This window comes from Engraulis encrasicolus, chromosome 20 (assembly GCF_034702125.1).
Source record: "Engraulis encrasicolus isolate BLACKSEA-1 chromosome 20, IST_EnEncr_1.0, whole genome shotgun sequence".
Taxonomy (NCBI): domain Eukaryota; kingdom Metazoa; phylum Chordata; class Actinopteri; order Clupeiformes; family Engraulidae; genus Engraulis; species Engraulis encrasicolus.
The window spans coordinates 50,665,747-50,678,903 of NC_085876.1; the positions used below are offsets into that span (position 1 = coordinate 50,665,747).

The 13,157-nt window shown below is 40.3% G+C and overlaps 1 protein-coding gene across 1 annotated transcript; it reads left to right on the top strand.

Annotated features, from left to right (window-relative positions):
- Positions 1-5,254: 5,254 nt before the first annotated feature.
- LOC134435959 (uncharacterized) lies at positions 5,255-12,123 on the top strand. Its single transcript, XM_063184994.1, has 11 exons — positions 5,255-5,465; positions 6,408-6,505; positions 7,377-7,529; positions 7,891-8,009; positions 8,110-8,246; positions 8,575-8,668; positions 8,819-8,930; positions 9,132-9,355; positions 9,450-9,618; positions 9,912-10,039; positions 10,862-12,123. Exons 2-11 carry the CDS (start codon positions 6,409-6,411, stop codon positions 11,177-11,179), a joined length of 1,551 nt encoding a protein of 516 aa, XP_063041064.1. The 5' UTR covers positions 5,255-5,465; position 6,408; the 3' UTR covers positions 11,180-12,123.
- Positions 12,124-13,157: the final 1,034 nt, after the last annotated feature.

Sequence of the window (13,157 nt, forward strand, 5' to 3'; positions counted from 1 at the left end):
CCACGAAGATGCGGGTACCACCGGCGAGTCAGGTCTGTGCCACTAATTATGAGGGGCCTCTTTAAAGGGACACTTTGCAGGAAATGGTCAAAAAAGTTACTGCAACTATGCTGCTCATTGAAAGTGGGCTGCCTGTTGCCAAATTTGTTCTTTACAGGAAAGTTTATTGTTGCTCATTGTTGTTCATTTTTGCAGCTAAAAATGGCTATTTTTGGAAATTCAAAATGGCGGACCATGGAGAAGATCCCCATTTTCATGTATGAAAAGTGCAATTTTTCCAGTCATAATGAATACTTAGAATTTGATGGTGGTGGTAAGCAGGGCTCTAAATTAACACACGCCAACCCGCCAAACACGGGTGAAAATTAATTTTGGCTAGTAGAAATAATTAACTACCCGCCAATTTGGCTAGTAGCGCCCGAGTACAGTAAATTCTGAACGTTAAACCGCTGCTATGACGAACGTTAGACGGTGAGATTTCCTACATTGCGCATGGACACTAGTGTCACGACGTAGCCTCCCACCGTGGACAGCCCATAAAACAAGGATCATTCATTTCGGCCAATCAGATGACAAAAGCGACAGATCCCATAGAAGCGACAGGTTCGGTGCTGACAGCGACAACTCAATGCGTGCGCTCCAAGACTGAAAACATTTCAGACGACCAGCTTTCTGTCAGCTATGCTCACACTATTCTGACAGGCAGCTCTCCTCCTATGCTCTTGTCGCTTTCGCTCCAACCTTTTTAACGTGACTGCTATTATTACTAGCATGAACCTCGCTGTAACAGGCTGCCTTTTTGAAGCTGCGAGGGCCTGACCGTTTCAATAACAGGACTAACGCAGATTATGCCCATAAGGCCTACTTCTGCTCTGTAAGGTTCTGTGTGTTGGTGAATGCTAGTAGTAATTGTAATATGCCTAGTGGTGACGTTAAAGGAGAACTCCACTTTTTTGAACATTAAGGCCATTTTCTGAGTGGTCTGCAATGTTTTAGAGTCCCCCTCACCGTTTATTTCATGTTTGCTGTGGTCTCAGTTATTTGGCTGATTTGGATTTTATCTCAACCAGCTTTAGAATGGCTGTCTATGGGCACCTGCAACTCTGTTCTTAAAATCACCTTAAACATTTGTTTTCCAAAGTCTACAGCTCACAAAGTGGTTAGGGGTGTTCACTAGCAGTCCCTAACAAGTTTCAAAGCGAAATATGGTTTCTGTCATTTTTTATTTGCCATTGTGTGAAAGAAAGTGAAAGTGAAAGTGAAACTTAATTTACATTCTCTACATAAAACACACATAAAACACGACAGATGCCATATTTCGCTACCAAAATTGTTAGGAACACCAGTGAATACTGCTGAACACTTGGTGAGTTGCATATTCTTGAAAACAAATGTTAAAGGAGATTTTAAGAACAGAGTTGCAGGTGCCCATAGACGGCCATTCTAAAGCTGGTTGAGATTAAATCCAAATAAGCCAAATAACAGAGACTGGAGCAAACATGAAATAAACGGTGAGGGGGACTCTTAAACATTGCAGACCACTCAGAAAATGGCCTTAATGTTCAAAAAAGTGGAGTTCTCCTTTAAAAAAGGAGTGATTTTGGAACGAAATTGCGACAAGGGCAGAGGAGAAGAGCTGACTGTCAGAGTCGTGTGAGCGTAGAGCTGTCAGTTGTCTTCTGAAATGTTCCGAGTCCTGGCGCAACTAGGCTAAGTTGGAAAGCCCACACCATCGGGAAAAAAAAACAAAAACAACCACGACGTTATGGGAGTAACAAAGTAGGCCTAAACGAAGATTCCCGTGATATTATTTACTTTTAGTTGAACATAGGCTTCTTGTCATTTTGTTGCGCATGGTAGAGAAGAGCTCCTCCTCTCTCCTCTCCTTTTCTTCTCATCTCTTCTCCTTCCTTGGGGTGTACGTATGTAGGCTAAGGTTTTGTAGTGTTTGGCTGTGTGTTTGGTTAGGGCAAGGCTACTGTAGGCTATGTTAAAGGTCTGTTATGTGAGTGGCTTGTGTGATGTGATTCACTGTTTGCAGAGGAATGGAATGAAAACGAATGAAATTGATTAGGCCTAAGTAGCCTAATGAAAGTAAAAAATAAAGCAGAAGTTAAATAATAATGAAAATATATAATATGCTTATTATGTAGGCATATGGTGTAGGCCTATATCTGTGTTGTGGAAATAGTTGAACAAATTGAGATTAAAAAAAAATGGCTAGTTGAACTTCTATTTGGCTGGTAAGAAAAAATGTCCACTAGCCAAATTGGCTGGTGGTGGGAAAAGTTAATTTAGAGCCCTGGTGGTAAGTATTCATGAAAAAGGTAACATTAGTGAATGGGCAGCATGAATTCTGGAAATAAACAACTAAACATCTCACAGTGTCCCTTTAAGCCAAAAGTGCCCGGCCCCCAATATATCGCCCCCAATAGACACCTAGGTCCTGTCCTGTCCCTCCCCATCACACTGACACCTCATGGAGATACTATCAGGCAAACAGATGGGTTTCACCACACACACACACACACACACACACACACACACGTAGGTACGCATACGCATACGCACACACACACGCACACACACACACACACACACACACACACACACACACACACACACACACACACACACACACGCACACACACACAGGTACGCATACTGTTCCGTTATCCCACGGAAAGGGCTTGATCACGGTGCGCCACAGGAATTACTCAACTCAATTTTCCCGTTTGTTTCTTTATTTTGCTTTTTGCATTGTTGAAACATCAGTAGTAGTAGCAGCAGGTAAAAACCTGAAACAATATCAAATGAATACAGGATCAGGTCTCAAACAACTTTAGATTTTAAACTTTCCCACTTCTATACAATATTTACAAATGTCCATATAAACAAACACATCTGTACATCAACATAAATGACAAACAAGTATACATTAATCCGATGATCATCATTTCATTCAGTAAATTTACCCTTAATGCACATGAAGGACCACATTAAATGCAGCAGTGTAAATATCAACAGCAGATATAATCTGCATCAATAAGATTAACATTAAGTCTTCATCCCAAACAAAAACATACATCAAGAGGTAAATAACTTAGAGAAGCGTGTTAACATTTATGCAGTCAGCTTTACAATATGACTCCATTTCCCACAATGCGTGTAGTGATTCAGGTTACTTGTGCCAGCTGACTGATTCTTGACCAAATGTTACAGCCACACCAACTAGAAGCCACTTAAATATTAACAGTACAGGTTTCAACTGAATGTTTGTTTTTACTTAAGATAAGTCACACAACACCTAACGCTACGCTTTGCCAGGCAGTTTGGAGCTACAACACATTACAATTGATTCACACGCGAGCAGGGAAATGTTTGTCAGTAACCACATGGAGCGTGAACCACAAGCGTTTACTCGCAAACCGCGGATTACACGCTACAAATGCACTTTCAACATTACTGTTACAAGATAGCAGAATTAACATGTAACAGAAAGTATTAAAAGACAAAGAACTTACTCAGTGGCCGCACACCGGATCAATTTTCGTGACTAGGGCGGAAAATCTCTCTGCTCCTTTGAAGGAGGAAGCAGACCACATGACCCTGCCACGCTCGTACAGTACTGGTTAAAGGGACAGCGCACCATTTCTCTGCTTTGACATTACTCTCAGAAAACAAAACACATACGCATACGCAAACACACACACACAATCACACACCTGACACTCACCTAGCCGCTAGTTCTGTCTGTCTCTCTCTCTCTCTCTCTCTCTCTCTCTCTCTCTCCCTCCAACTCGTCTCTCTCTCTCCCCCCCCCCCCCCCCCCCCCTGCGACGCTCGTACAGTACTGGTTAAAGGGACAGCGCACCATTTCTCTGCTTTGACATTACTCTCAGAAAACAAAACACATACGCATACGCAAACACACACACACAATCACACACCTGACACTCACCTAGCCGCTAGTTCTCTGTCTGTCTCTCTCTCTCTCTCTCTCTCTCTCTGTCTCTCTCTCCCTCCACCTCGTCTCTCTCCCCCCCCCAGTGAAAAACTGTGGTGTGTGTTTGCGAACAAAACACTGTTTGAAGCAGATCAGCAGTAAACAGCACACAGCACTGATCTGTGTGTGTGTGTGTGTGTGTGTGTGTGTGTGTGTGTGTGTGTGTGTGTGTGTGTGTGTGTGTGTGTGTGTGTGTGTGTGTGTGTGTGTGTGTGTGTGTGTGTGTGTGTGTGTGTGTGTGCAGCGACAATGCGATAATTGATATAATGTGTGTCGTGGGAACCTTGTGTTTGTTGTTCTTTGGAACTTTGTCATCACGCACACACGCACACAAGCACACACACATAGAAACGCAAACACACACACACACACAGGGAGAGATTCAGCATGTCAGCAAAGTTACCGCCTTTCATATTTCAGACTGATGACTGGGGATGGGGAACTACGCAGCTGTCACACACACACACACACACACACACACACACACACACACACACAAACACACACACACACACACACATACACATATACAGAGGCATACAAAACAGAGCTTTTATACAGACACTAGTATCTGAGACAAGCACCTCCACCTACAATATCATTTGAGACAAGTGTCTGGTAAAGAGAATAGCTTAAAGGGACACTGTGCAGGAAATGGTCAAAAAGGGTACTGCAACTATGCTGTTCATTGAAACTGGGTTGCCTATTGCCAAATTTGATCTTTTCATGAAAGTTTACTAAGTAATAAACTAATATTTTTTAGTATGATCCAAGTACAGTCATTTTTGCAGCTAAGATTGGCTATTTTTGGAAATTCAAAATGGCAGACCATGGAGAAGATCCCCCTTTTCACATATGAAAAGTTCCATGTTTCCAGTCATGAATACTTAGAATTTGATGGTGGTGGTAAGTATTCATGAAAAAGGTAACATTAGTGAATGGGCAGCATGAATTCTGGAAATAAACAAATGAAAATCTCACACAGTGTCCCTTTAAGAAATATAGTTGCCCATGGCCCTGCTGTGGACTAACGGCAGGGCACTGGGTTATTACGCCGGCCACCCGGGTTCGATTCCGGGCTGGGTTATTTGCAGATCCTTCCCTGTCTCTCTCTTTACCCCCCACTCATTTCCGGTGTCTCCTCCACTGTCCTGTCAATAATAAAGCAGTCGAAAATGAAAAGAAAAGCAATAGTCACACATACACAGGAAAAACAGCTGAGTAATTTTCCCAGAGTCACAACAATTTTCCTCTTAACGAGTATATTTATCTCTGAATCGAGTTCATAGAGTAAAATTGAGAGTAAGAGTAGGAGCAAAATTTCAGAGTAGGCCCAAGTGAGAGGCGGAGCTCCTTGCAAAGATAAGTTTCGTTTTCCAGCCATATTGTATTTTCTACCACCGCTGCTGCTGAAGTCACGGAACAGCTCTCTGGGGGAAGAAATTCGCTGGATTTGAAAGTGAGTGTGTTTATAATCTTTCATAATCTATAATACTATGCGTTAAAATGTAGGCTATTACAAAACAATGGACCGTACAAATGCACCGCAACAAACCGGAGGCAATGCAGCGAGTGTTCGGCTAACATTGGTAGCTTTCCGTTGGCACAACATATTGCGCCTCCGAAATGATCTGCTCGTCATTGTGACTAAATGTAGGCTAATTGTACGGTAGAGCTGTGGTTTCTAGCAAGTTGTGGAATTAGCACTGGCTGTGAAATGACAACTGGCTGTGAGCTGGATACGGTTAGCGTTGCCGTGTTTGGAAACCACATGTATGTTACTCTTGTAAGAGTAAAAAGTGGTTCGCTGTGGTAAGGCTAAATGAGGAAAACCACAGTAGACTAGTCTGGATGAAAATCGCATTAATGCAATTTATGCGGTCCGACCTAGTCTATCAAATTGTGGAATTAAGCCCTGGATGTGAAATAACTGGTTGTGAGCTCGAAAAGGTTAGTGTTGCCGTGTTTGGAGACCACATGTATGTAGCTCTCGTGAGAGTAAAGTGGTTTGTTGTGGTAATGAAAAATGGATGAAAAATCACATTCCTGCAGTCCCATTTGATGTGACCGTCTGACCGATTGTTCCAAAAGTTGTGTGAAGGCTGTCGCAGTTTTGCAGAAGGCACAAACTATTTTTCAACCCGTCGCTGCGTGGCCACTTCGGTCACATGTACTTGACTCTGAGTAGAGTCAGAGAGAGTAGAGAAATCTCTTATCAGAGAATCTTTGGTAGAGTGATGCACACGTGGTGCTGTCCCCAAAAAATATCTGGTGCTGTTCAGCTTTGCGTTGCGCCCGTTCTGATCGACCGTACACTTGTGAGGTAGTCTGGCGATAGTTCATTGTGTTCAGAAGGATACTCAAAGCGAAAAGATTATAACATGTTTTTTTCCACTAACAGGATGGAAAACACCACCGTTGTCAGAGTGAAATATAAAGATCAGAAGAAATATGTGTTTTCTCCAACAACATTTACATTCGAGTCATTTTTGGAATGTGGTAAGGGTTTAACCCTATCCAGACTGGGGGGGGGCTAAAAGTGCCCGCACCAACTTTGATGTCGTATAATTCCTTAACGACTTAAGCTATGACTTTGAAACTTGGTGACTTTTCCTAACATTTAGTTGGCTACAGTTAAGTAAAGATTAGGGTTATCATTTTTGCCGTTGCCATGGCAACAGTTTTCTGACAGGTATGTCTGACCAAAAATCACTTTACCATATCTATGACGCCATATATTTTCATATTTTTTTGTTATTTCCAATAGCATCAGACTACTTTGTGAGCATTTAAGTGGTTTGAAGCATAAAATCATTAAAATTCAAGTGCATTACCTAAATTTGATGGAAAATACATTATGGCGAGATTTTGGGCATAATAAGATGATGATGTCATAATGACGTCATAATACCAGATAATTACACAAAAATGATGTCATTCATAGATGTCCATACGTAGATCATCTCCCCCAAGTTTCGTAGTCATACTGTATTCCGTTCATGAGTTATGAGGGGGGGGGTCAAAAGAGCCCCCCCCCAGGCCCAGGAATGCCAAAAAAGCCCAGTCTGAATAGGGTTAAAACCGAAATAAACACTTGTAATGTTTAAATCATGTGTAAACTTTGAATTTACAGGACTGTTGAGAAACATTAAGCCCTTCTGCCTAAATGACAACATTACTGTCTTATTTATTAGGACTAAATCAGGCTATTACATTACTGCCTTTCATATCAGGGCCTGGTTTTTTTTAATAAAAAAAACCTCTTGAGCACTTTAACTTGAAAAACTAAAGTATTGCAGCCTACCCCAAACACAATTCCGTTGCCTTTTTTGACAATGACAATAAAACATTGAATCTTTCTCCTCTAAAGTTGCCAGGAAATTTGACCTTCCGACAATGGACATTATAGTCTTTGATGAGTCAAGGACCGAGGTTGACCAGGAAGCTTTTGCATACTTGATGAAGCAGCCAGATGTTCATGTCCTGGAAATTGATATCCCAGAGAGTCAGACAACATCTGAAGGTAAATGCAACTTAGTTTTACACTTTACGCCAACACAATTGTCTGTACTTCCTGTTGATTCTTGCCCTCTAGCTGCAGTATTCAGCTGGTGTGTGAATGCGGGAAAGAGAGAGACAGAGAGTGTGTGTGTATGTGTGTGTGTGTCTGCTTGTGTATGTACGGTATGCACCTTCTCACATGAACCCCAGACAACAGGTGCTGTGCTGCAGCCTCCAGAGCTGGTGTGTAAATGTGGACAAGTGTATGTGTATTTTGAAAGCGCTTTGAGACAACTTTAGATGTATATATTGCGCTATATAAATACAGGTTGTATTGTATTGAAGAACAACTGTGATTTTTTTTTTTTAATTGTGTGTCACAGATTCTGTTAGCTCAGGCTCCCTTGCTGATGCTGAGGCTAGTTTTGGATCTGATGACACTGTGATACTGACCCCTAGCCCAAGACAATTAAAACAAGGAGAGGAACGTCGTCTTGCCCAAGTAAGATTCATCAATTTTGTTTTGCATGTAGGCCTACAGGTGTATTTTAAAGTCATTTGTCGGTTTCTCATATTTGTTTTATGTTTAACATCATTAATAGATGGTTGAAGACATCTTAAAAGGAAGTCCCGGAGGGGACAAGATCATGAATGAATATGCTCGGACAAAGTACCTGTCAGATAGCAGAAGGCGTGACCTGGTGAAGATATTGGTAGCGCATATGACAAATGAACATGGGTAGGTTTTCAAGAAATGTTGATGATGATTATGATGATTATCCGGGCCCTAAATTGACTTTTTTCAAAAGGTAAAATGTCTGGTAGCCGTTAATTGCACTAGCCAAGAACGTACACTCACTAATGGGTCAAAGTGACTTTAAGTTGGTCTGTTCTGTCAGCCAAACTGCCAAATTTCACCAGCATTTGGCTGTCTGGTAGGTATTAATTTAGAGCCCTGATTATTAGGACAGTACAGTAATTATAAATGGTTGGTTATGATGCTATGGCTCCTAATGTGTGTGTGTGTGTGTGTGTGTGTGTGTGTGTGTGTGTGTGTGTGTTTGTAGAACAAGCCCGCCTCGGCGTGTGAAGGAAGACTACGCACTGGGTATCATCTCCCTCTTCCCCTATTTGGCTGACCCAAGGAGCAAGCTTGGCTATGTAATTAGCTTTCCTCTGTAGTCTTTTTTTTAGAATTTGGTTGTATAAACTCTGATTTAATGAAGTGTGAATATCAATGAATTTATAACTATTTTGCTATTGTAAAACATGCAGTAAGAACTCTTTGTCTATTTGTTATATTTGTCATAGGAACATTATTACAACGCAGAAGATGGAAGTGGCTATTTGGCTTGGAGAATTAAAACTCTGCAGAAAGAAGCATCAGAGGGACGAGTTAAACGTCCACGACCTTCACAAGCAGGTGACTTATTTAAGTTATTGTTGAAACACATAATAGCACACAGTTTATGGTTATATTTCATTATCTCTCATAGCTAATATGGCCATCAAGTGCAGGGACTTGTAGTTTAAATCAAACACCGTCTGTAGTTTTGAGAATACTTTGGTGTCTGGGAAAATAATAAGTAAGTGCATTTTGTGTGTATATTTTCTGTTATTTCAGGTGGGCCATCTGTTGATAGAGATCCTTGCAAGGAAGGCAATTGGTTGAGCGATGAACGCCAGTGTCAGGAAGCAATTGCTCTGATGAAGCACACAGCTGATGAATCGGTGGTGACGGAAAAGATGAGGTTGACCCTAGTCTATCGCCAGAAGATTCTGCGTGACACTGACAAATCAACTGATATCCTATCCATTTTTCCAAGATTCATGGACATACCAGGCCTGGTTAGTCTATAAGTATTCTTAAAAATGTGAATTCCAGAGTGATACTTCAGCTGCATTTTATACATCACTGATTTCTCCACTGTCTCTTTTGTAGATTGAGCAGGATTTTGCACTTCTCTTTGGTGACTCAACCTCTGCAAAGCTGATGGAGAAATGGTCAACCAACATAAAACCAAAAGTCATTGCACAGAGCCGTGGCCTGACACAGACTGCGGATCTCCAAGACCTCATCCAGAATGCTCTTGCTACTGAAGTTGAAGAAGGTAACAGTAATGACAGCAGAAAAATAATTGTCAAAAAATATTACCAAACAAATAACCCAAGTCAATGTGTTGGTGGTGAATGGATAAAGTCCACCACTCCACACTATCCTTTTACTTTTATTCTTGTCCTCCTTAATGTGCATGTAAACAAGAAATAATGACTATCATCGCATATGTCTCGTAGGTCACTTTTGGTGTTTACACACAGTTACTGTTATTTCCTAATTGCATTTTAGACAACTGGGGTCTTCATTCGTTTTATATGTGCATCTTGTCTGTCTTGTGTAATCCAGGTTGGGACAGTGACATGTCGTCCATACTGTTGCTGGTCCACCTTCTACCACCCTCCAATCCAGGGCGCAAAAGGCCAGGAAAGATTTCCGCTCATCGAGCCTGTGATCATGTGGTGAAATTCATCAAGGTGAGGTTTCAGTCTAAAATAGTTTTGCCTTGGAGCCCTCGGAGGGGTTTGAGAAAGAGACAGCTGGGGGAGGGGGAAATCTCAGTTGCAATTGGTATATTTTATTTGTTAATACTAAAGAGGGCATTGGCAGGCTTATGATGTGGTCAAGGGGGTGTGGCAGGCTTATGATAAGGTCAAGGGGGCATTTGTTCTAAAAAGGTTTAGAACCACTGGTCCTTAAAAGGTGAACTGTGTAGGATTGTGTGCGAGAGTTGGTATTGCAACTAAGCTGCTCATTGAAACTGTGCTGCTTAATGTGCAGCTAAAATGTCTGTTTCTAGAAATTCAAAATGGCAGACAGTTCATGCATGAAAAGTGATGGTGGTGGTAAGTATACATGAAAAAGGTACCCTTTGTGAATGGGCAGCATGGACCTTGGAAATAGCCTACAAAAAATGCACACTGCCCATTCGAAATAAAAGCTGATGGTTAGATTGAAACTGCTCCAAAATGTCTTGTTCTTCTTTTGACAAGACATAGATGAAAGAATAGCAAAACTGTATTAAAAAACATACATGTTTCTTTAATATATACATGCAGTACAATTATATTTCTCCAAGCTGTTCTGAAGGTACCTTTTTGTCTTTACTTTGTGTGAAAAAGGATTAATGAATATAGTAATTCTAACTTGATTTGTATAATACCTTTTTATTTTCCAACTTTCACCAAAGCCATAGTTATTTTGTCACATACAATGATGATGGCTAGTTTGTAATGTGTAAAACCTCTTTATACAGGTTTTCTCTTGACATTAGGTCTCTTGTGTGTTTCCTTTCACAGACTGGTGCCAGCATTCAGGGCCATTTGGATGGCATCACACAGAGTGTCCAGCCATATCTACTTGCAGTTGGACCAAAGAAAAGTATGATCCAATCTTACTTCATTGTTGTTGACAAACAGGCCTTGCCATGCAAGTCCTCCAATTCACTGGCTGCATTCGATGAGCTTTTTAAAGCTCATTATGTTTTCGGTACCACTTACTGCCATGAGCTCACAAATGTGTTCACTTTCTTGCAAACAACCATCTATGACATAGATGTTGAAATTACCAAAGTCAATCCAAGAGTAGCTGAGCTTAGAGCAAGAATGCTGCAGTAGACAGAATGATTTGTTTCATTTGTCAGAAGAGTCATGCTGATGCTAATAGCCTCATACGGCACTTCAAACTTGTTCATGGCCCTCTAATATGTCATTATCAGCTCTCACACAAACAGCCAACTCTGGTCTGAACATTCTTCCATTGACCTTGGCCCATTTAACTTTCAGAACCCTGGCCCGAACTGGTACTTCAAGTTTTTTTGCCACCTTACCACCAAACTTCATTTCATTCAAGGAGACCATTTTTCCAGGACCCATTTTCAATTCGTTTGGATCAAATGTTTGTCACAAGTAAGCCATCTGGCACTGGTGTTTTTTGGCTAAAGTTTTAGTGATGTTTAGTGAACTTTTCAGCTGTTTTTTAAAAACATTGTGTGGCCTCGCATCTCATGCACCATGTATGTAACAGGGGCCCAATTTTACGTATACACATGGGATAATGCACCATGAGATGATGCTTAGTAACAACCTTTTGTTAGGATATAAGTCCTTGAACAAACCATGGTGCTCTGAAATTAGGTGCTTCAAATATATGGTGATGCCTTGCGATATAACTGAAGAAAAAGCAATGTTGACACTTGAAGTACCCGTTAGGGCCAGGGTTCTGAAAGTTAAATGGGCCAAGGTCAATGGAAGAATGTTCAGACCAGAGTTGGCTGTTTGTGTGAGAACTGATAATGACATGCCGGTTTTCCATGTATTCAAGAATGTTCTCATCAAAGATGAGCAGGTTATCTTGATGACAGATGCTCTTAAAACACGTTGTTTAGATGAACATACCCATGCATACAAGGTTTCACATACAACTGGAGACCCTTTTGTGTTAGACATTAAGACTCTAATGTACAGGAATTTTGATGTACTGACATCACATGGTACTGATGACGATTAGTTTATTGTACCTCATTGTTTTCTGTAATCCTGATTTCATCTCTCTCTCTCTCTCTCTCGCACACACACCCTCTCTCTCACGCGCACGCACACACACACCTTCTCTCTCTCACACACACACACACACGCGCACGCACGCAAACACACACACACACCTTCTCTCTCTCTCTCTCTCTCTCTCTCTCTCTCTCTCTCTCTCTCTCTCTCTCTCTCTCTCTCTCTCAAATGTTTGTCTTTATTTTATGTAATTGCACTGTTGCATTTTTTATTTATATATGTATATTTGTCCATTGTGAAGGAACATTTTTTTTCATTTATTTGTTATTTTATTGTACTACTATTTTACTACTATTGTATATTTAATTTATAATATACTATTGTATATTACTAATGTACTATTTTATTATTTTTACAAGTTTTTTTTGGAATTTGTAATGATGTGAAACTGAAAATAAACTAAGACATGGGAGTACAATTTGTTGATTTTTATTGGTTTCTCTGGAGAGAGTTAGTTTTTAACTCTTTAATTGATCATAAACATCTCTTGATGTAGAGTAAAAAAAAAAGTCAGAGTTAAATTAAACAACTCACAATAGAGTTAAAAAAATGTCAGAGTAAATTAAAACGACTCATAATAGAGTCATGTTAACTCTGAACTGAGTATATCGTATGAAGAGTAAATTTCAAAACACTCTAATTTGAGTCTAATCGCATCACGCAGAGTAAAAAATTTACTCTAAATGGAGGAGAATTTACTCTAGAAAAAATACTCTTTCAAAAGAGTATTTTTTACTCTTTTTAGATAGGGACCAAATACTATCTGTGGCAGAGTAAAATTTTCTTCAATTTGAGTAAATTTTACTCAGGAAAATTTCCTGTGTACCTTTTATTAGGCACTGTCTCAGACAAGCCAGACAAGAGACATGAAAATCAAGAACAAGATCAAGAACAAGCTGGCTACTATTTGTTGTGACTGTATGGTTATATACTTGTTGCATAAGCAAATTAGAAAAGGATTCATTCATTCATTCATTCATTCATTCATTCATTCATTCATTCATTTATTTAGTTGAACCATAATGACTTA